At 39.6% G+C, this 25,245-nt stretch overlaps 1 protein-coding gene across 1 annotated transcript in view; it reads left to right on the top strand.

Annotated features, from left to right (window-relative positions):
* The window catches only part of scara5 (scavenger receptor class A, member 5 (putative)), a 102,701-nt gene that overhangs the window by 30,349 nt on the left and 47,107 nt on the right, over positions 1–25,245 (top strand). Inside the window, exons 4-7 of the mRNA XM_026194496.1 lie at positions 12,337–12,536; positions 13,241–13,419; positions 13,502–13,628; positions 13,716–13,884. Coding sequence (XP_026050281.1) covers positions 12,337–12,536; positions 13,241–13,419; positions 13,502–13,628; positions 13,716–13,884 — 675 coding nt within the window. The remainder of the gene's footprint in view (positions 1–12,336; positions 12,537–13,240; positions 13,420–13,501; positions 13,629–13,715; positions 13,885–25,245) is intronic.

Below are 25,245 nucleotides of genomic sequence, written 5' to 3'. Positions count from 1 at the left end.
AGGTTTGAGCAAGAAACATAAACACAGTGAAACATGATTAATTTACTGTGACGTTCCCACATATTTTATATTTTAATGTGTCATTCCAACGTTTCAGTGTAATGTTTGGCTCTGTTGTATTTCTCCTCATTGGAACTCAAGCTGCTTTTACCTACATTTTTATTCAAATTAAAATGTTTTAATGCTTTTCTTTTACTTTTTGTTTGTTTCATCTGCACCATTTCCAGCAGCAGTAATTTTCTGTTTATTGTAGCTGATGTATTGATGAACATTTGAGGCTGAACTCATTTTAACTTCTTTAATAATTATTTACATAGTAAGAAATTGCCATTACAAGTACCCGGAGCCTAAAGAAACACCTTCAGTGTTTTGTTAAATCACCAGTCCAAACCTCAAAATTATGAACCATAAATTAAAACTTCATTTAAAAAAAATAAAGGCAGCAAATCTTCACATTGAGAAACATGAATAATGAAATCTGGGACATTTTACTGTATAATAAATTCTGTGAATAAATAAATCAATGTAGCAATGTTTCACTTCTATAGACATTTGGTTTATTTGTAAACTGATGTATTTTGTATGCTGTGACAGATGAAGCCTAATATCTCCTTCTGGGAATGATGGAAGGAAGAAAGGACAAAAAGCATTGTTCATGTGTTTTTGTCCCGTCTTCCACCCCTAACCGGTCACGACAGATCGCTGCCCCTCCCACAGCCTGGTTCTGGCTGAGTCTCTCCTTCCGAGTGTTGCCAAATGCTTACTCAAAGGGGTCAGTTGATAGTTGGGGTTTTGTCTGTATTATTTTAAGGTATTGTCCTGAATTCAAAAATGTGGCACAAAAACAAACCAATGGAGGCCCAGTAGAGTGCAATCAGATGTAGAGTTTTTTAAGAACACACGCGTGGGAAGAAGCACACAGCATCACATCAGCGGACTTCTTCGCCCAAAATACACAGACAATGGCTTTTTATAATGTCAGGGTTAACGCCCCTTCACGCGTTATAAGAACATTATTTGCATCTTGAGAACATTATTTGCATCGTTTACAGACAATGATCAATTTTTAGAGCTAAAGGCAGACACAGAAGTTCCTCTTTCTAGCATCTTTTCCAAATATGGCGATGACTTCCGGCCCTGAAGGCCCCCGTGGACTTGTCCTCCTCTCTGACACATCTTCTGTCACATGTTACTAAGCAAACTCAAATGCAACAGGTTGCTGAATACATTCAGGCCTTTGCTCAGGCCTGTTTCTAGATTGTATGTATTATATGTGTTTTGTAGGCGTGTATGCAGTTTTAACCTTCTGTAGCTCCAAGTCACTTACACAATAGATCGTCCGGACATCGCGCCGAATGATATGACCTTTCCTTAATTGACTGAACTTCAACTCTTTAATAAGCACAAAATGCAATGTCTGTGTACAATTATTATGGCTGCACCTGTAATAAAAGGCTAATGTGAGGCCGGCAGGTTTTAATGAACATCTTAATGCAGTATCAGTGCTATAGATTATATCATTAATGATGCAGGATATAGTGTAGCAATAAAATAATTTACTTAATCCCACAGTATTTACCTTACAATATAAATCTCCTTGAGGTGGCCACTGTAGTAATATAAATGATTGAATTCTCAACTGTGATGCTAAGGTATAAAATTTATATGAAGTAATCTACTAGATGTATATGTAGGTTTGAGTTTCTTTACAGATTCTGTTCATCATTTTTATGGACAGAACTTTTAGGAACAGCTAAGAGGCAGAGGGTGGGCGGGTTCTGTTGGCGACTTCCAGCTTGGCCTTGAGCAGTTTGCAGGAGAGTGACGTACCTAAGAAATCAATTAGCACTTACAAATCTGTGGCTTTGGTTCTCATATAGTTAAGGGTGGAGTCCTTACTCCACCCTTAACTATATGAAGTTCAAGTATCTCAGGTCATGAGTGAAGCAGGAGACTGGCAGATGAATACAGTTTTGCAGATTTTGTGGTCTTTTGTGGTGAAGAGAGCTGAGCGTGAAATTGACTTTATTTTTTGATCAATCTATGCTACCTTGATCTATGGCAATTATCTGTGAATAGTGACTATAAGAATGAAACTTAAGCAACAAAAAAGCTTCCTCCAAAGGGTGACTTTGACCACCTTCAAAGACAGGTTGAGGATCTCAGGCATTTGAGAGAGTCTGACTAAAACCTCTACTTTTTAAAATAAAAAAGAGCCAACTGAGCTTTTTTTGGGAAATTAACATGATGCCTCCTGGATGTCTGCTCGGTGAGATCTTTTGGGTATATAAGAAACTTCCAGGCAGACCTAAAACACACTGGGGAGATTATGTCTCTTAATCAGAGAGATGGCTGGGTAGAAAGAAGGCTTGAGATTTGCTACGTCCATGAACCAAACTCATGTATACTGTTAAAAAGGAATGGGTGGAGTTTCCTTCTGTCACTACTGCAGCACCAAACTACACACAGATATAGTTAGACCTACACTATTTGGACAAAAGTATTGACCACACCTTTTTGAAGCCGGGTGTTTTAAGTTTCATAGTAACAGAGTGTTTAAAATCTAGCCATGCAGTCTGCCTTTAAAAACATTTTTAAAAGAGTGGGTGGTTCTAAAGACCTCACTGAGTTTGAGCACAGTAAACGAGTCAGTTTGTGAAAAAGAAATGCCTGGAAAGAATTTCTTGAAGGGGTTTCTGGTTTAGCTGGGCTGTGAATTTAACAATCACGTTTTTGGTCATACATCAAGAATTTATACAAAACTATGTCACAAATTCAGGATAGTAATAACATTTTATATCCAAAGAGTCAAAGATCAACTGTTTTTACTCAAATTTGCCAGTAGATGTTATATGTAGTGATAGTAATTTTAGTTTCCTTGTTTCTTTCTGTTTATTTTATTCTGATTCTCTGCAATTGTTTAAAAAAAAAAGAGCTGTCTATTTTAATCTTTATCACACTCCAGTTTCATCAAAGCAGTAACTAAGCTTTACTCCGGATATTAATCCAACCTTTTGTTTTTCTTCCTCTTCAAATAAAGTAATGTCTGTCTTTTTGATGTGAGCTTAAAGAAGGCAGGTTGTTCACTTTCGGATTTTAAGATCCTGTAATTTCATTCTCATTCACTGCTGGAAGGCTTTCAGGTCTGCAGGTCAGTAAAAGACTCTTTCTTCTTTATTTCCTTCCCTCTTTCCTGCGTTGGCATCCCTTCAAAGTCAAGAAGGATGTTGGTCAGTTCTTGTCTGACTACTGGCCGGTCTTTTTTAGTTTTTAACACATGTGAAAAACAGTGTTATACAATAACGTCTGAGTTTGTGTTTTAGACACACTGAAAATCGCCTATTTTTAGGTGAGAAACAGCTGTTTTAATGGTTCTCCAGTTTGCTATTTTTCATCTGTCTCACAGGTCAGATCACTTTCATTGCTGGTTGGTCAATTATGAAATCTGCACCAAATTCAATTTCTGTTTTAGAGCTACATTATATGGTCTGTGAATGTTGAATTAGTTTAAGTTGTCTACTGAAAAATTGTGTCAATATTTGATTAATCTTTTTTAAAGAAAATTTGCATCTCTGCCAGCTTAAATGTCTCAATAGCTAAACTGTTTTCTCAGTTCTGTTTTGATTTTTTGAATGAATAAACCAGTTCCAGCCTCAACCTGCTGGAACTGGTTGTTCTGGCCCTTCAGTGTTGCTGTATTTGGGTTGGATAACTGGTGAGCCCTGATATGATTCAAACACAGTGCTCTGGTTAATGTCAAGACAACACCACCTCCACATCGGTGACTGATCAGATGTCTTTCCTTAAAATGAAAGTCTGTATGGAGATGGAAAGGTCACCATCACAGAAGGAGCAGACAAGTGGAGGCTCAGAAGTTTTTGTCACAACTCTATCTGCCATGTCTGACTCCTTCATGGAGGTCCACTGATGAAAACCTTGTGAGCTTCAAACTTTTGCTTTGAGGGGTTATACCATAAATTGCAGTGTAGGAGTTTATTTATAGTGAAGCATAGGTCTGCATAATGAATAGGTGGACGGGTATCATCATAGAGATTATATTTACATTCCTACTTTTATTCTGTGGGCAACAAAAATCACACTTGTGATGAGAAGTTTGAACAGAAAACTCAGAACCTGCGTATTCAATGCCACACACATGATCCCAGACTGACCAATGTAGTGTATACAGAGACCACACTAACTAGGAACAGTAGAAGTTGGTGTGGTCTTTGTATACTTAGCTTCATATGCACTGCAACTACAACCATCTTTGTATATCAAACAGCCTCCAGAAAGCAACTCAAACTGATTCTGGGGCTATAAAATAATTGACATGACATATTGCAGCTGCAAAGAAAGATAAACAGTACAGAAAGAACAATGAACTCTGCTATAAGAAAAAAATTATTGCTTGTCTGACAACTTCATTTACCTTGTTTACTCGTGTGTGTGTGTGTGTGCATATGCATGTGTGCGTGTGTGTGTTTGCATGTCTGTGTGCTGGCATTCATTACCAAACTGCATCCAAACATTGAGTATGTTTATTTTTATGGATGATTGTTGCTGGATTTTCCATGCCAGAAAGAAGCTGGAATATAGGATCAAAGGCAAAATAGTACACAATGTATACGCACTGGCTACTTCATTAGATATACCTGTTCAACTGCTCATTGATGTAAATATATAAATCAGCCTATCAGATGGCAGCAAGTAAATACATTTAGGCATGTATGGTCAAGAATACCTGCCGAAGTTCAAACGGGACCATCAGAATGTGGAAGAAGTGAGAGAAAGTAATAGTTTTACTAGAATATATATTATTTTGCTCAAAAAGTTAAGAACAAATATACAGATTTAATATTTTGGAAAATTTTAATTTTTTTGGAAGCAAAAAAATTGTAAATAACATTTGTAGACAAACCTTTTAGACAATAAAGGCACAGTATTTTGAGAATAATGTGGTAAAAACCGTGCGCTGTGTACAACTGAAACAAAAAAAGCACTATTGAAACTCAGTTGTTTGACTATTTGAAAATAGGAATCATTGCTAATGTTGTTCTCCAAAGCACCCTGAAATATATCACCATGTTCTACAAATTTGTACAAAAAAATGGATAATTGAAGTCATTCACTGAATCTGTTTGTAATGGTCCTTAAAAGAAGCTGCTTTCATTTCTTTGACACACACACACACACACACACACACACACACACACACACACACACACACACACACACACACAGAGTGAGTGAGAGAGACTTCCTGTGTATTAAGCAACTTTATTAAAAAGCCTGTGAGAGAGCTAAACAGGGAGATTAGTAACCATGGGTGCAGGCCAGAAGACAGAGCACTGCAGGACATTTGACTTGTACACAACAGAGCAATGGATGATGAAAGACCTGCAGCTCAGAGGGGCTGTTTAATGAGAAACTGTTTGCCTTTCACATTAATGTGCAGGAACGGACATAAAATTAAACATGCAGACCTCCTGCAAGTTCATACCGATGTTGCGTAAAACTAATTCAATTACACTAAATTCAATTTAACTATCAGGAAATTAGATTTTAACTGAAGTGAATAACAAAATATATGATAATCAAAGAAAGGCGCTTATGAAACATGATGTGAACAAAATTATAACTTTCAAATTATAAACACCAAGTATTGTGACATGACAGAAAAACTTGTTTGACACAAACGTGAAATGGGGACTGTTAGCCTTCAGAGTAAAAGTTACAAAAGGATGGCTTGCTGTGATAACACAAAACTTTTACTTCGGAGGTGAACAGTCTCCGTTTCCAGTTTGGGTTGTACTTTTTCTAGTTTCACTAGCTGGTGAACACTATAAACAACTTCTTTCGCCATGTAGCAACTGCCAACAATCACTCACCAGTCAGTGAGGTAATACACATTTTTCTCTAGTGACTGAAAGTTGTTGATGGGCCGCTGATTTGTCTCTAATCCTATGTGATGAGGCCTAAAATAGACCACCAAATTAGGAGGGCATGTAGTTACGTTAAGATAGTGATGCACGCCAACTTTAGTTGCCTGCTGGAAGTAGCTTGGAGGCTTCACTTCATTCACTGGCTCTGTTGTCAGTGGCGCACACCCATATGAAAGAAAAACACACCAAAAAAGCAGAAATTAACAGTTCAAATGCTTTATTAGATCCAAAGTAACTTTTGGTTCTTTTGTAGCAACACATTCTGTGGATGTAGTTTGACACCAGACATACTGAAGCATGTTTCACAAGATACAACTTCTGTAATTTTAGCACATTCCACACAGAAAACCCTCAACTGTAACTTCAAAGATGGCTTTGCAGGTCTGTCTCAACATCCCAGAATATCTTCACTATCCAAATAATGCCTTCCCAGTTTGAAACCTCACTGTTCAGTTTAGATTTCAAAGCGGAATTGGAAATGATCAGAGATCAAAATACCTTTCGAGGCCACAGGACAGACCTATAAGCAATCAGAGCATTGAAACACTGATGAGGACTGAGAGATGGAAACTGTAAATGGAATACAGAGATGTCAGCCATCAAATCAAATACAAACCATATCAGATAAACAGTTGTGATTGGCTCGGCAAAAACGAGGCCAGGTCGAACTATGTTTCAACAGGAGAAGAGCCAGATGGATTCTGCCAGAGCAAAGGAAACATGAGCTCTCAGATTTGCCTGATTCTCAGGCTACCAAGGTCGAAAACTCAGATCGATCACTTCACAGGACATTGCACTGACTTAAATTCATTTCCTGCAGACTTATCTTGACCGTAATCACCACTGGCCAAAACCTAACTATTACGTTGATGTTGGATTTTGTATCCAAAAGGAGGGTGAGTAACCATATATATGTTATAAAAGTATGCACACACACACAAGAGATAAATGAAGGCAACATGTTGGCTTTGGCTTTGCTCACACAGGAGTGCAACTCTGATAGACCTCACTCTGTCTCCCCTCGCTGTCAAACAATGTCAAACGATTTTCTTTGTTTGTGTGTGTGTGTGTGTGTGTGTGTGCGCCTGTGTACATAGGGAAATACTTTAGGTTTTTCACGTACATGTACAAACATTTAGAACTTACCACTAGGTCTCCAAGGTATCTACGTGTAATATGACACATAAGTTACAGGCAATAACAAAGTTGCCAGATATTCCCAAAATCAACACAGCCTCTTATTTCTAAAAGTACAATACTTCTTTTTTTAGGACAAACACAACATCTTACACCCATCATCGTCCATACCATCACTGTAAGTGGTACGCAGCAAATGTTGTGATGCAGTATTGTCTTCGCCTTTAAGTTCCTAGTCCTCTCTGATCACCCTGCTTTTGTATTTATAGATATAACTAACACGAAAGTGCTACTGTAGACTTGCATGAATCATAACTGCATTGCACACAATCTTTCCACTTCAAGTGATTTTTTTATTTTTTTTATTTTCACTTCCATTTTTGACCAATTTGTTAAAATCCGAACGCCCCTAAATCTGTTTGGTTTTGATATTTTAGAGCCCATAAACGCTCAGTATAGTCTTATATCTTATCTTATGCCTATTTTCAAATCATCTGTTGCACCTATAAGCACATTAAATGGGATGTCATAGTGCACCTGTACATCACTGGATCAGGGCTAATAACATTTTTAGGGATTTTGAAACCTAGTTTATGGTTACCACATTGATTGTGTTGTGCACCAATGTTACCAAAATCCTGTCATCACTTATACTGGTGCTTGAGGTGTCCCAAACTCAAAGCCTCTGGTATAGTAAATTTATGTACAAGGCCTCCTTTAGCTATGGACCTGGATGCACCAGGTCATGGCATTAATAAGGCAGTTCTATAATTCCCAGTTTGTGACATTTTAATCCAGACCATGATCTTTTCCTAAAGTAAAAAGCCAGGAGGGGAATGTGTACACTGAACTAAATTCACATATGTATAACCCGTGACCCGTTTAAAACCAGTTCACCTGCACAGCCGTACTCTACTGGTAACAGTTACATCTGTAACCTCACGCTGGTTGTTTCTTTTTAACGAACCATCTAAACAGGTTTTGCTCAGAACAGGGTGGTTCGCTTCGCTGAATGCAGATGATACCTCAGATCATCTGCACATTCATATATACTGACAAAGTGGGACTCTTCCGCATTACACAGAGAAGCCCAGCTGTTGAGCTGGCCTGTGCTCCCAGCATTTGATACATGAATGGATCAAGTGTCTGCCTCCTCTGTGTCTCGACAGAAGAACTCAAAGACCATGAAGCTGTGAATATGGGGCTAATCTGTTTTGAATATTTCTGCCATGCCACTGTGTGTGTGTATGTGTGCTTGTGTTCTTGTGTGAAATACACAGCAAAGAATAGAAGGGGGTTGGAAAAGAGACAAGATGACTTTCCCATCCTACAGAGCTGAGCTTTAAGAGCTTTGAAATGGATTTGTCAGGCGTATGTCTCAACTTTCAAGCCATTTCTCATCAGCTTTGCCTGAATTCACAAATGCACACCTTAAAAACTGAGAGGACCTTAATGATTGGGGTTAATGACTGAAAGAGATGTACAAATACAAAAGTCTTGAAACACCCTTCATTTCTTTCTATTTTACTTCCAAGGAGCCAGACTTTATTGTAATTTTTCAAGCGGTATTGAGCAATAGTTCTCCAGGTTTTCTTAATGTCTTTCTTTTTTTCTTGTTTTTTTGGACATTTACGGCTTAATTTTGTGAGAATTTGTTTTAAGCAGAAGAACTTTGGCACTTTGTTTCTAGCACCCTGTAACAAAAACCCCTCATTTGTATCTATGAAAAATATCAATGATAACATAGTTTGACAGATAGAAACTTTTAGACCAACAAGTTAATTCCTAAAGAGCTATTAGCTGAGAACTTGGTATATCTCAGCATGGTGTGCAGTGTGTTCCAACAAAATTGAGAAAACTGGACAAGTGGAGGATAAAAAGGAAATATCAATCCTAGAAAACTGAGCAATATTTAAAAGTCACATGCTTAATAAGGGTAGACAGAAAACACCTGACAAAGGACCTGAGACATGCATCTGGACCTTTAGTTAATCCATTTACTGCTCACTGAAGCCTCATCAGCGATGGTCTCAGTGGAAGGATGGCTCTCTAAAAGCCATTCTTCATGAAGGGAAATGGGGAGAAAGCGCTGAGGTATACTAAATTACAAACTGGACTGAAAATCCATGACAACAGGTCTGAGGGACCAGTGAATCCAAATATCCGCAGCCATGTGTAATATCACTGTGAAAACTCTGTTTGGGTCTGCATCTCAACCAGTGGTGTTGATGAAATCTTCATGCCATATTTTTCATAGCTCATTAATGGAAGGATCCATTCCCTCAACACAGGGCCACAGGTCAGACAGATACCCATCCAACTGCCATAAAACACTGTGGCATTATCTGGACAGGTCACAAGTCACAAGTCACAGACCACAGACCAAACCACCAGTTAACCTAACATGCATGCCTTTGGATCGTATGAGCACTGTAGAGAGAACCCACATACACACAGTGAGAACATGCAAGCTCAAACCCTGGACCTTCTTTGTGTGACATCATAATGCCTGAAACCATAAGACAACATCCAAGGTCCTGCAAAACATGTGTTGGCAGATCATGTTTAATTGCAATAATAATATTTATTTATAGAACACTTTCAAAACTCGGCATGTACACAAGCAGCATAGAATGAAGTAAACAGTGACTGACAGACTGTAGCGCCTCATTCTCTGAAAGCTGCCCAGTGGAGCAGAAACATTTGGTCTCAACATGCAACTGTTGCTATGTCAGAAGAAATATTTATGCACCCCACATTTAGTTAGCTGACAGCTAATGAAAACTATGTACAAGCTACCAAGGCCCTTGTCAATATGTTAAGTTTATGCCACATCTTTCTATAGGCTTCATACTGTTGAAATGATTTTGCATAATTTATAGAAACACAGCAGCCTGAAACTGGCATATATATATTTGTTTCATCAGTGTCAACGTACTTGTTGCAGATGTAGTTATGAGTTTCGCCCTTCTTCTTTCATCCTCACATCTTTTTTTTCTTTTGACTATATTCAAGTTTCTGTCTGTCCATTTAAATGCTCAGTTTTTCAGTTAGAAGTATGTAAAAAAAACTCCAGTTATCCTGTTGTGGTTAATCCCACTTTACTACAGCTTTTAAGCAATTTTAAGTTGTTTTACCAGTAGATGGAATTGGCAAGGAGACACCTTCATGCAAACCAAAGTCAGTGGAGAACCATAAATTGTTTCCTCCTTCCTTTTCCCTCTGGTCCTTTAAGCAAATATGACAAATAAAGCCAAACACAGTTTAAAGTAACATAACAAGAAATAAAAGTAAGTCAAAAATCCAGTAAAGTGATGCAAGGTTCTCAGATAGCTTGTAAAGAAAAGGTTTAAAAACACCAGCGACTCTGTTGACCTGACCTATTAACACGGGTTATTTCCCAGCTTCCCAGCTGTGACCGGAGAAGCTGTGTTACCTCAAGCTTTTAGCTTCACCTCAAGAGTAGATAACATATAAATATCAGGCTTTGTACAGACTTGTATAAGATTAAGATGTGTATATAACGTTAAGAGAGAAACTCTTCACAGTCTGAAACTGCTTTTTAGTTTAGGCAGGGGAAGAAGAGTGAAGATGACCGATGTCTAAAATAGTCTTTGAAAGATAATAACGATTACATTTTCAAAATAGTTTTAAGACGATACAAACAGTAACTTTGTGGTGTATACACCAACATTTTTTTTCTTCTAACATTCTCAGTGTTTTCAAATGGGGAACCATAACTGGCTGACTTCTACATCTGTCATCATTCAAGCGTTTTTCTGATCATGAGAACCAAACTGTGTAACTTGAGCTTTGCATTTCTACTCATGGTACCTGTCCCAAACAATACGCACAACTGCAAACAAGATTAGCCTGTGCGATTATCCTTCTCCTTCTTCCTTTGCTCTATTTTTCATCACTTTTTTTCTTACCTCCTCTTCTTTTTCTTATCCTACAGCTTCTTGTTCATGTTTTCCCTTCTTTGTTTTCATGTAGAAGTACTCCTGATACGCTCCATAGTGTCAGGTTCTGCTGCTGCTGACAGACCATCATTTAGCAATTAAGCACCCTGTGTAGTGGACAGATTGCAGCTTATTTAGTTTTTCAGGTCATTAGGAATAAACCTAACACACATAATGAGATGAAATTCAGATGGTTTGTTTGCAGTGCTGCGGCTTTGCAGCACTTTTCTTTCCCTGAAGTCATGCTGCTGATTCCTGGCCACAATGCAGGAACATGAAGCCACACATGCAGAAACACACTGCTGTCTTAGATTCGTGGTAACAGGAATATTCAGAGTGTGTGATATCGAGCTGTTAGGGGCATTAGCGTGTCGAGGAACATGTGTGAAGGGAATAATCTGCTTCCTCCCATTTCCTCAGTTCGTCCATTTTCTCCTTTTGAAGGTTTTTCACACACTGGTCCTGCAGAGAAGAGGTTGCCATCGTGGCACAGCGCTGAGGATCTGGTTTCAAAATATCTGCCAGGCTATCGAGCTGTTACTATGCAGCATGCTTTCAACATAACATCAAACCATGGTGGTTTTTCTCATTAGATACGGTACAGAAGAGAGCGAGGCTTGAGAAGTGACCTTTATGCAACAAGAAAATGCAAGACGAGAAATTTTCCTCTGCGCTTTAACCATCATCAAATGCGATGTTACAGCTAAACAGCCACTGCTTAGATTTAACCATGTCTCCAGAATTGAAATTCATTAATAGAAAGGATTCACTTTGGTTTTATATTTAATGTAGAATGACAAAAAAAAGTCCTCTCGTCCTCAATTTTGTACTATATAACCCTTGTAGGTGTTGATGTCAGAACACTAGGTAGACAGTTAAGAAGGAGGGAAGTATGTTTGAAATGGAATTTTTATCATAGGAAGTCAATGCATCATACCTGTGAAACAAAACTCCAAGCATTGGATAAATACCGGCATGCAGAAGCCAACTTCAGCATTACTCAAAATGAAGGCAGAATTTCCACAATGTCATGTTATATATGCACTCCAAGTAAAGAAACTCGTAAAACTATTTAGGTCTTGACTTAACCAAACAATACATTCAGCATAAATAGACAACCAGAATCACAGCAGGCGCCTGACTCAACATCTGCTCTACATTACAGTGCTGGCGAGCTCCGTGATTGATAGTAAATGAAACTCGATTTGGGGACTTTTGCTTTAGCTGAGGGATCGTTGCTTCAACACTTAGAACAAATCTCTGACTCTCTTCCACACTCTTTTCCTCCCCAGTCTCTCGCTCCCAGGTGTCTTCTCAGCGGCAGGAGGTGCTGACGGAGAATGCGACCCGGATGTCAGAGCGCTCCCAGCTGCTTCAGCAGACCCTGGGAGAGAAGTCCAAACAAGCTGACCTGCTGGAGAACATCTGGAAACTGGAAAACCTCTTCCAGAACCACAGCAACTGGCTGCAGAGGCTGGAGATCTTCATCAAGGTACAACACAAGATATCTGGATGCCCCATTTTATTGTATCTTAAATGTTTATAGAGGAACGTGTGATTAATGAAGGTGGCCCAATTTAAACAGGAATACTCAGAAATGGTTCACCCCAGGCATCATTGAGTGTTTTGGTGCTTTGATCGTTAGAGACAAGCTTGTCTCCCGCATTTGACCAAAGAACAGATGCCCAGCCACCCTGTAGTGTTTTTAAGAATACTCTTTAGGGCTCTTCTATTCCACACCTCTGCTGTTAGCAGGAGCTTAACTGACTGGCCTGGGATCTGTAGCTCACTTGATTGGGTTCACTGTAGGCACAACAGTTGGTGGTACTTGACCTTTTTTTTGCTTATGGATCTCCTCTGTCTGATCTATCTAGACAGTGATTTAGCAAAAACATTTCTTTTTTGATGCCTCTGATGTTGACACCAGATGTGTTGCAGAATTCTTTTAAGAATCTCTACTGCAACCCTTTCTCAACCTTCAGCTGCCAGTGGGGTTGCATTGGTACGGCCACTGTTCTGAGGCCATGGCTCAGTCAGGGGCTTCTGCAAACTGGCTAGTTGGTGAAAAGAGAAGTGCCAAAGGGGGAGCATTGAAGGGCAACAAACCAACAATGCTTAATTAATTTAAGTTTAAGGTTGAAAAATAAAGGCTGATGATAGAAATACTACCAATAGTCAGAGTCCTTTTCCTTGCAGGGCTTGGAGGTGGAGCTGAGGAGCATGCAGGCTCACTCTCTACAGTCAGAAGGCTACCTGGTGCAGTTGGATGACAGGTTGTCCTCGCTAAGCAGCTCCGCGGGTCGGAACCTGACGAGCTTGAGTTCGGAGGTGGCCCGAGCATCCACGTGGCTTCGTGATCATGATGTCCTACTGAGGTACATGTTTAATACAGTTTTTGTAGTCTACTGCATTTAATAACATTCAAATGGACTTCTGTGGGATTCTGATTTACTTTAGGGAAACCTCGAGTCATGTGAGTGAACTGAGGGAAAAATTAGACGAGGTCAACTGGACAGTGGGAGCTGTCAACCACACCTTCAGCAACGATGTCAGTATTCACCATTTGAAGATACGTGACTTACAGGTTAGATGTTCATAATAGCTTGCACAAAAGTTACCTCTACATCAGATCTACTTTTCATAAACTGAGTCATAAACGTCCCACATTCAGATCCAGATCAGCAACATAACAGAGGACACCAGCAGTTTATGGGTGACCCATGTCCACACGGAGGCCCAGTTGAGGAATGAGATGGAGATCCTGAACACAATCACAGAGGACCTCCGTTTGAAGGACTGGGAGCACTCCACGGCTCTGAAGAACCTCACAATATTAGAAGGTGAGCAAAAAGATGTTGTTTGTTCTCATCAGCAAAATATGAATAGGAATGAAGAAGAACAGTTGGAGTATAGCATTAATAGAGAATAGAGAAAACATTAATACTTTATTAAAAACTTGAAAGAAGACTTCTAAACTGACACGCAACACTCAAACAGGTCATTTGGTTTAAATTCTTTGGAAATATGTGCTGATAGATTCAGTTAGTAAGTAACTAAGTAAGTAAAATGCATTTTATAGTACCTTTCACAGATAAAAATCACAAAGTGCTGAAATTAAAATATGACACATCATAATAATGTAAAAACATAGAACATAAAAGCATTAGCGAGAATGGCTTACATGGTACACTTACTGAATTTGCTGAACTTTGCTCTTCTGTAGAGTTATTCTGCTACATTGTCTTCTGTGATCACGTAATACCCCATGGCTTCATTATATTGAGACTGTGGCTCTATAGAAGCTGCACCATCTGTTGCAAAACTCCTTGTTCTTCATGTAACTGCGGCTTGCTTTTCATTATTATCATTATGGCTGTATAGGTGAACAGTCAGATCCCTCTGAGAACCTAGAGCTTTTGCATTGTACTGTACAGCCAGTGTGACCTTTGCAAAAATAAAATGTACCATATATATCAAGAGAATACATTAAAAACATGCAAGAACATGAGAACTTTACATCATAGTATAATTAATCCCTTTGGGTGGACCTTAATGCCCCAAAAGATCTTTAACAACAGCACATCTGAGCCAGTGGATGCTTGTAGTGTGATTAAGCACAAGTGACCCTAGCATGCAAACATGATTTTACATTGTGGGAATATTGCCCAGGGCTTTTAAGCAGCTCTGAATGTTCTTCCTCCAATTTGTGCAGAACTGATTAGTCCCGACGTGGTATGACTCTCGCTGCCAGTGCACCAAATGACTTCTCTGGCTTGTTAAAATCAAAATAGGTATGCCATGATGTAATGCTGGCAGGGGACACAGCCCAAGCTGATTGATGACAACTGAAACTGAATGAGACCCATGATCTCGTGTCTGCTTCACATGTGGGTGGGATGCCATTTCTCCTGAGCCTGGAAACAATTGTGGGTTAAATTTAGACTCTACATACAGAATGAAAACTCAATCACTCTGCTCTGTCATTGGTTTTAGCTCTTTAGCCCCATTTGTTTGTTGTTAACTCTCAGTCACCTCGGCCAAAAAAGGTTTTACATCTCTATCCATGTTTACCCTCCTTTTTGCTCTCATCTCTTTCCTCTTCTCTTCTTATTCAGTTCATTTGTCTTTAATTTCTCTGACTTGCTGTGATCTTCGTGCCACACATGGTACTTGTTGCATTAATAACAGAAACATGAGAAGTTGTTTAAAATATCGCTCCAAGACTTTTTTTGATGACTGATGCAAAAACTGTATAACTTACGGTAACATCTGCCTGCTAAGGGTAAATACACTAGATGATTTTAATTATGGCTTCCATATGTTAGTTCAGCCAAACAAGTCACATCTGAAATGAGTCTTTCGTTACAGCAGAAGACTACAGCTAGAGTTCGGTGTCCAGGCACCAGAGCTCATCACTCCAATACGATATACAAATTGAGGAGTGACAAGTAAACATCCCATCAAAGCCTACAAATGGATGGTTTGGTTCATCAATCAGGGTCAAAACAGCATGGTCAAAATAGCTTGCCAAACTGGGAGGTTGTGTTTGGTAAATGACGTGAGGCATGTTATTGTGTCTGATGCAATGCAGCTCGAGTTGCTTAGTGAACTGTTTTGCAATCTTCCATCCATCCATCCATACATACATACATTCATGCATACATACATACATAAATACATACATGCATAAATACATATATGCATACATGCATAAATACATTTTCTTAACCGCTTGTCCAGTTGAGGGCCATGGGGGTCCCATGAGTATCCCATGTACAGTGAATCATGGGATACACTAGACAGGTCATCTGCTACTGAATACAGGTAACCATTCACAACCACATTTCATATGATGTAATGTCCTACAACCCTAACCCAATCTTTGCTGCAGGGGTCTTGCTTCACAACATGTTCTCACTCCCAAAAACTAATATTTTATGCTAGGTGACAATTCGTCAACATATTGCGCTTCCAGGCATCTAACACGTCCCTAAATGATGAGATCGGAAAAACGAGGAAACATGAAAAACGTTTGGAATCAATCTACACGTGTTCGTTCATTTTACTTAAATCCTTTGGAAAACACTGTTTAACGTCATTATAGTGATGGTTAAGGCTAGGGATAAGGTTATGGTTAGCATTAGGGACAAGGTTGGGGTTAGGGCTAGAATACATGGCTGGAACGTGTATTACCTCAGGACCGTGATTGTACTGGATTTCACCCATAACTCGGCACGTAGCATAAGAACGCGGAAGGTCACCTTTCGCGTTCCTCAGGAACGCCGCAGGACTTGACCAATCGTCGGGATGTTACGCCTTGGGAGTGAGAACGGGCTGTGCTTCAGGGTATGGGTTGCCAGCCAAAGAGAAAGCTCAGGCCCCTCATTCCAAAGGTATCCCAATGGTAGAAATTTGGATTTTAATGTGATAATGGCAAAATTATTCAAACTAAATTCATGTCTTTACAGATAACTGCAAAATTCTGCTGTAAGAATGTCTGACCTAATGTAGGGAAGGTCTAGCTGTAGTCACACAGTCTCTAAGGCTGATTTGATAACCAACAAACCCCAGCAAACGTCACTACAATGAAGCGAATTCTACAGTTTGAATAATATAAGTTAAGAATTTTTGTTAGGCTGTCAGTGTGTGGTAAATCTACAGCTCATTCTTATTCAATAATCTGATCTAATGTGATCTTTAAGATTGATCTGAGCTAACCCAAGATTTGCCACACGATACAAAAGGAACTAAAGACGAAGATGCTTTTTTTGTTAAACGGTATTTTCAAGTTCAATAATGAACTTTCAGTATTTACTTCGTGGATTCAAGTACGAAGGATATGGAAATGTGGAATCTATATTCTCGTGTTAATTCTCTTTTGATTTCAATCATACGAAACAACAGAACATTTGTAACATTTCAAAACATTGACCAGTGGAGCTTCTGATTATTGTTCCTTCAAACTAGGTGTAATGTCTGGAGTTCAGTGAAGGTGAACCTGATTGAAGAGACATTTATGGGAAATATGATCAAAATTTCTGGTTTTATTTTTGCCATCTTAATTGATTTTGTAAGAAAAAGAGGTCAGTGGAACATCAGTACACACACATTTTCCAGCCATTAAATCCAACAGTTAGGTCAGAGATTTTTTTCTTTTGTTTTTGCCAAATAAAGTAGCAAAACTCAGGCTGGGAAGTTTTTTTTTTCTTCTTCTCATATTCATTCGTTACGTTTAAAAAAATATTGAATCCTTCAGTTTGCATCATGTAACTTTTTCATTAGTAAAGTGTGTGTAATTGTGTTGAGTGCATAATTCTTTCATACTCCACAATCAGCTTAAAAAAAACTATTTTCTGTGAACGCGTTTCAGTATTTAAACCTGATCTGATAAGAATAATTGTAAAAAATGTCACTGGGGCTTATCACCACATGACTTTCAATCAAACAACATACTGACATTTAAATGAGTTACATTTCTCTCACAGATAATTCATTTATGGTTATACAAATACACCTTGTTTGATCAGAGCTATCTGTGTTTAATTACAGTTTTAGGATTTAAAAAAGAAAAACTAAAATTTCTTAAAGTTCACATTAAAACCTGTCTGACTTTTTTTTCACTCTTGTGTGTTAAATATCTTTTCATAATCTGTATGAGCTCATAGGTCTGTGGCGTCTCCACCTTAAGAGATCTAAACAACAAAAATGTAAAGATATGTCTCAGGATTATAAAGAAAATATTCTAAGATTGGTGCAATGACATAACTTTATAACAGCCTGTCTGTGCCCTTCAACAGCGGCACTTTCCTCTCTTTTTTGTTTTTTCACGTTTTCTTTCCATGTTTTTGTTCCTAATCCCTCCTCTCTTGCTGTGTCATTACAACTTTTCTCCACTCTCGGTTTCTGTGTATGTTACCATGTATTCCAGCCGTGCCAGTGTTTAATTGGCATGAAGCAAGCGTTGTCTACTCGGGTTTCATAACTATCTTTCACTGTGACAGCAGTGTGCATGTATCTTTGTGTGTTTTCACATGTTACCTATTTGACTTCACTCTGTTAATGTGTGTGTGTATCGTTGCTGCTATTCATGAGCAGCCCCACATTTCATTGCTTAAGGACACCACCAAATGAGAGGTCATTTGTAAAAGCCATAATAATGTGACTCAGTTTTCTGAGGTGCTGGAACTCTAGGCCACATAGCGTCTGTAGTTTTTTTAAAATTATTATTAATATTTACTTACATTTAGCTAACAATAGATCACCAAAAGACTGTTCTTGTCATAAAACGCTTTGTGGCAGGCAGGAGATGAGGACTCAAAATGCAGGACTCACAGACTCGAGGGTGAACTCAAAACCACAGCTTTATTTGCTGGTCACAGAAAAACAAGCATACAAAGTAAACTAAACTGGGGAATAACACACTAAACTCACAGGGAGATCCACACAGCATGAGGAACGACACGACACTGACTCAGAGAAACACAGGGAAGTACACACACTTGGAAGTAACGAGGGGAATGAGACACAGAAGGAGAGCACAGCTGGGGGAAATCAGAACTGACGAGACAAGGAAGCGTAAACTGAACACATTCACATAAGACACTGACCTTCAAAGTAAAACAGGAAGTAAGACACAGAGACGCGAACTTGACACGGTGGAGACAGCAACTAAGAAACACAGAGATGTAAACCATAAGACAGAGGGCTCTAAGAACCGAAAGCCACAGAAGGAAACTCAAACATGCAGATACAGACTTACACAGAACAGAGGGGACCCAGAGAAACATGAAGGACAAGGGATCAAAACTAGAAACCATAGAATAACTCACACAAGTGCAATAATACAAAAAATCACAAAGAATTAACACGCTGGGTCAGGAGACCCAGTACCCTGACAGTTCTCCTCAGCATGCCAATAAATGTTGTCCAGCATTGGATAAACATACTCAGGATCTGAATGGTTAGTTGTTGTTGGGGGCCTTTTTGTTTGGGTTTTTTTAATCTATATAAATACATAAGCTTTGTGGCAAGGTGCCATAATAGCAGTCCAACAAAAAATGTCAGCCAAATCTGTTTGTTTTTTCCTGTGTTTTGGATTAAGATCTTGTTTCCTTTTCAAATTTTTTCACTCTCACTTTGTCCTTCAACATATGTTCCAGATAAAGTAGGAATGATACAAAAATTTATGAAGCTCCATATTCTTGATGAAAAGTGTGATGAAAGAAATTCCCAGATCAAATTCCTTGTTTACTTCAATTAATGTTCAACATAAAGCAAGCATGGGAACAAATAGAGAAGGCTCATTATTCATACTTGTATTAAATTCAGATATATTTTGTACTATATCAGTGTAGTATCACTGTGCAATAGTCTAGACACTGTGTAGAAACACTTTGGCTCTTAAGCCTCCATCATGACTCACTTCTTATAAAATAATCCCATCCACTTACATCCATACAGCCACTTTCTGCAAACAGATCTGTCTGTTCTTTGCTACAACATCCTGTAAGGCAAGGCAAGTTTATTTATATAGCACAATTCAACAACAAGGTGATTCAAAGTGCTTTACAGAGACATTAAAAAACAAAAACAAATAAAAAGCATGATTTAAAATTGATTACAAAAAACAGTAGGTAAAATCAGAACAGTAGATAAAATCAGTAGTTAAAATGTAAGTTTTGAAATTTAAGCTTAAAAGTGTGGATTTGGTGCTTTATTCAAATGCAGCTGAGAATAGGTGAGTCTTCAACCTGGATTTAAATAAACTGAGTGTTTCAGCTGATCTGAGGCTTTCTGGGAGTTTGTTCCAGATATATGGAGCATAAAAGCTGAATGCAGCTTCTCCGTGTCTGGTTCTAACTCTGGGAACTGATAAAAAAAAATGGATCTAGATGACCTGAGGGATCTGGAAGGTTCATACTGGGTCAGGAGGTCACTGATGTATTTTGGTCCTAAACCATTCAGAGCTTTATAGACCAGCATCAGAACTTTAAAGTCTATCCTCTGACGGACAGGCAGCCAGTGTAAAGACCTCAGAGCTGGACTGATGTGGTCCACTTTTTTGGTCTCGGTTGGACTCGAGCAGCAGAGTTCTGAATGAGCTGTAGTTGTCTGACTGACTTTTTAGGTAGAACTGTAAAGATGCTGTTACAGTAATCAAGCCTACTAAAGATGAATGCATGGACTAGTTTTTCCAGGTCCTGTTGAGACATCAGATCTTTTATCCTTGAAATATTCTTGAGGTGATAGTAAGCTGACTTTGTTATTGTCTTAATGTGTTTTTCTAAGTTTAGGTCTGCATCCATCACTACACCCAAATTTCTCGCCTGGTTTGTGGTTTTTAGATGTATAGATTGAAGTTCTCTGGTGACCTGTAATCGTTTTTCTTTGGCGCCAAAGACTATTACCTCAGTTTTGTTTTTGTTTAGCTGGAGAAAATTGTGGCACAACCAGTCATTAATTTCCTCAATGCATTTACCAAGAGCCTGTACAGGGCCTCGGTCTCCTGGTGACATTGTGATATATATTTGTGATTCATCTGCATAGCTGTGGTAGTTTATTTTGTTGTTCTTTATAATCTGTGCCAGTGGGAGCATGTAAATGTTAAACAGAAGGGGTCCCAAGATGGAACCTTGGGGAACTCCACATGTGATGCTTGTCTGCTCAGATGTGAAGTTACCTATTGATACAAAGTATTTCCTGTTTTCTAAGTATGTTTTGAACCAGTTTAGTACAGTTCCTGAAAGACCTGCCCAGTTCTCCAGTCGTTTGAGTAATATGTTGTGGTCAACAGTATCAAATGCTGCACTGAGATCCAGTAAAACTAAGACTGACATTTTTCCACTATCTGTATTCAGACATATGTCATTAAACACTTTGGTGAGAGCGGTTTCAGTGCTCTGGTTCTGTCTAAAACCTGACTGGAAGGCATCATAGCAATTATTCTGTTTTAAGAAGTAACTGAGCTGTTGGGAAACTGCTTTTTCAATGATCTTACTTAAAAATGGGAGATTTGAGATCGGCCTGTAGTTGTTCATTTGTGTCTTGTCAAGCTTGTCCTTTTTCAGTATAGGTTTAATTACAGCAGTTTTTAGTGGTTCTGGAAACACGCCTGATATTAAAGAAAAGTTGACGATCTGTAACAGGTCTGACTCTAAAGTCTTTGAGACCTTTTTGAAAAAACTTGTTGGCAGGACATCTAAACAGCAAGAGGAGGAGTTCAGTTGACCTAAGATGTCATCCAGGTCTTTGCTGTTAATAGGGTGAAACTGTTTGGTGGTGTTTGAACAGGTTTTCGGTGGACACAGTACATATCCTGGATCTGCTGTTGATGTACCAGTTGCTTGTCTAATCTTTTGGATTTTGTCTGTGAAGATTTGGCAAAGTCATTGCAGGCCACGGTCGAATGAAGTTCAGCTGCCACTGACACAGGAGGGTTTGTTAGCCTGTCAACTGTAGAAAATAAGACCCGAGCATTATGGCTGTTTTTAGTGATGATGTCAGAGAAGTAGGACCTCCTTGCATTCCTCAGTTGTAAATTATAATTGTGAAGTTTCTCTTTATAGATGTCATAATGAACCTGGAGGTTTGTTTTTCTCCATCTGCGCTCAGCTTTCCTACACTCTCTTTTTTCATTTTTCACTAGTGTGGAGTTTCTCCATGGAGACTTCTTCCTTCCAGAGATAACCTTCACCTTAATGGGAGCAATAGTGTCCATTACATTTAACATTTTAGCACTGAAGCTATTGACGAGCTCATTGACTGACCCTCTGGACAGGCCAGGTGTTAATGGGAAGACCTGGTTAAAGATCTCACTACTGTTTTCAATTATACACCGTTTTGTGATCACTGCTGTTGATATATTTGTGTGGGCTGAGATTTTACTTTCAAAGAAAACACAGTAATGTTCACACAGGCCCACATCAGACACAGTAACCTTTGAAATGCTCAGGCCTTTGGAGATCAGTAGGTCAAGAGTGTGTCCTCTATTATGTGTGGCCTCTGTTACATGCTGAGTCAGCCCAAAGTTGCCCAGAGTGTTACTCAGGTCTTTAGTCCCTTTGTCCTGAGGGTTGTCCACATGGATGTTAAAATCCCCAGCAATAATTACACAGTCGAAATCAACACAGATCACAGACAGCAGTTCACTGAGATCACTAAAAAAGTCTGTGCAGTATTTGGGAGGCCTGTAAACATTAAGAAACACAGCTTTGGATGGGGCCTTCAGCTGTAAAGCCACATATTCAAAAGACTGAAAACTTCCAGGAGATAGCTGCTTACATTGAAATGATTCATTAAATAAGACAGCAACCCCTCCTCCTCTCCTGCTCACCCTGGCCTCACTGATAAAACTGTAGTTAGGAGGCGTCGTCTCGATGAGAACAGCTCCACTGTTACTTTGGTCCAACCAAGTTTCAGTTAAAAACATAAACTCAAGGCTGTGCTCAGTGATTAAATCATTAATTAAAAATGTTTTCCCAGCTAAAGATCTAACGTTTAATAAAGCCAACTTAAGTGTTTTAGAGGCATTACTTGTCCCCTCGTGTTTGGGAGCAGTCTATGGCACACAAGGTATGTTTACTATGTTTAAAGATCTTTTAGAGTGCAGATCTCTGTGTTTTGACCAGGCCACATGTCTCCTTCTGTCATCTAAAAGTACAGAAATTTTAAAACCTTCTAGTAAACAGGGTCCCAGCTTCTCCTGGGAAAAGTCACCACTGCCATAATCCTCACAGCCCGGACCCTCCACACATCACACATCAGACTGCGGAGACAGGGCATGAAGAGGAACTAAGGGGGGCGAGGCTCTGCAATGTAACTTCGATTGCTCTGTTGAGGGCGGGGCTCGATGGCGAACCTTTGGCTGCTCCGGTGGGGGGTTTATGGGGGACAAAAAGGGATTGGGCCGGGGGGTAGATCTGAGCCTAGCATTGACCCGCTCCATCATCTCCTCAGTGAATTTCAGGTGTGGGGAGGAGGGAGAAAGGGAGGGGGAGGAGGGTGATGGCCTGTCAGGGGTTTGGGGGACTGGGGAAGGTCGTGGTCCCTGGTCCTGGTCGTTGGTGTTGTTGAGAGAGTTGGAGGCAAATAGGGACCCCTCTTCTTGCCTCTGATGTCTCTCCTTTCTGAAGCTCTTCTGGGGTGGGGGCAGATGAGGATCCTCCTCAAGGTTTCTGCTGGGCTTTGTCTGTTTTTGGAGTACTGTTTGTTCCTCTTTATGAGATAACTCCTCGTTCATCTCAGCCTTGGCACCAAGCACAGATGGATGACGTATGGAATAAAACAAGTTGGAGGTGAACAGTTTCACCCCTGACTTGTTAAAATTAAATCCATTTGCTTTAAACAGATGCCTGCGTTCCCAAAAATATTAAAATTCTTGATAAAATGCACTGAGTGGTCAGTACATGCTGATATAAGCCATTTATTCAGTGCAAACAACCTGCTGAATCTCTCGTCCCCTCCTGAATCTCTCGTCCCCTCCTCTGATGGGCGGTACAGGTCCACTGATGAATACAGCTGCATTCAGATAGTTTACAGTACTTAATAATCCAGTAAAGTCCCGTTTCAGAACCTCCGACTGTTGTTTGGACACATTGTTTGACCCTGTATGCAGAACAAGGTTTGTCACAGTTGGATATTCATCTGCAATTTGAAGAATTCTCTCCTTCAGGTTCTTGACCGTATCCTTAGGAAAGCAGAGGACTTGTGAGACAGAGTGTTCTTACCGCACATCCTTTACATCCTTTATGGCAGAGTCACCCACAATCAGAGTTTCAGGCCTAGCCTTTAGCATTCCCTGTGGCCTTTCACTTTTCAATAGATTTTCAGACCTTACTTCGCTACTTTTAGATGGATGGTTGTCCGATATAGATCCAGGGTCCTTTGATAGTGGAGCAAATCTGTTCTGCAGTTTGACATTCAGTTGTTTTGGAGGTTTGTTGTTAACCTTCCTATTCACGGTTGTCCAGTCCTGTTTCCTCTCGTATACAGGGGTAGAAGAGCTTCTCTGTCTCGTAGGAAGTGAAAGCCAGTCAGTTTCAGAGATTTCAGCTCGCTGTGCCCTGCTTGTGATACGTCCTCCCCCTTCCAGGAGACATGATTTATGTCTTGGTTTTGCACCAAGACAGTCCAAGGGGGGATCATCGCTTGAGGATTTATTATAATGCACAGTCTACTTTCTTGGTCATGTTATCTGTGCTCCTTAGCTGTGTACTAGCTTGCTCATCACCATTGTTTTGAATCAAAGGCAAGGTTGTTTCATTTCCACACAGTCCATTTACCTCCACGTTTACTTCTAAGCGATGAATTTTTGTCTCCAGTACTGCAATCTTCTGCAGGAGGCTGTGGTAGTCATCTGTGGAGAGGGAAGGCATCTTGTTGCTAGTTAGCCTAGCGGTTAGCACCTTTCCAGGCTATTGAGGCTGTTCGGTGCCCAGACGCTGTAATCAGGCTTCAGCTGTGTGTAGGCCACAGACACACGTTAAGAACTGTTAAGAACACTTTAGTCCTAATGATCTATAAGTGTCCAGTGTCCAGAAGCTATCGCAGGTAAGCTCATACGGAAGAAAGATAAAAAAATTAAAGGAAAAAAATTAAAATAAATATCAATAAAAGAAGGAAAGCAAATCAATAAAAGAAGCAAAGCATTCTCAACTAACATCAACACAGGTGATGCCTTGTGTCATTTGTTATTGTGGTAAATTAGATGATCTTTTTTCTGGACTGCACATGTGTAGACAAAACAAAACGAGCTGTTGGGCCACACTTCAGATTTGTAACAAGACTGGATATTGGACGGAGGCGCCTGAACTCTTCACTGGAATTGCATTCTTGGACCGAGCTGTCAGATGTTTTCAGGCTGATCCAGGAGGGGCCACTGGGCTTGTTATTGTTGAAACCCTGTCAGCTGACTAGTGTCTTCGAGAGCCAGAAGATTATTAATGTGAAACTCTGCTTAAACAAACTTTTACAGACCACCAGAGTAAAATGTCTTCTCAAAAGATTAGGCTTAAAAGCCAAAAGCCTTTTGGCTGGTGTCAGTGCATTTTTGTTACTATGAGTGGATGTGATGGGGATTCAGACATGAGCAGCATGTCCTGCTCAGATGTACTTCCTTTCAAATGTATTGATTTATTGCTTACTAGCCGCAAATCTTTCTATCCCTATAAGGTCTGGGCCATCATATGTAATAAACCTAAACT

This window comes from Astatotilapia calliptera, chromosome 15 (genome assembly GCF_900246225.1).
Source record: "Astatotilapia calliptera chromosome 15, fAstCal1.2, whole genome shotgun sequence".
Lineage (NCBI taxonomy): Eukaryota > Metazoa > Chordata > Actinopteri > Cichliformes > Cichlidae > Astatotilapia > Astatotilapia calliptera.
This window is presented reverse-complemented; position numbering and strand designations above follow the sequence as displayed.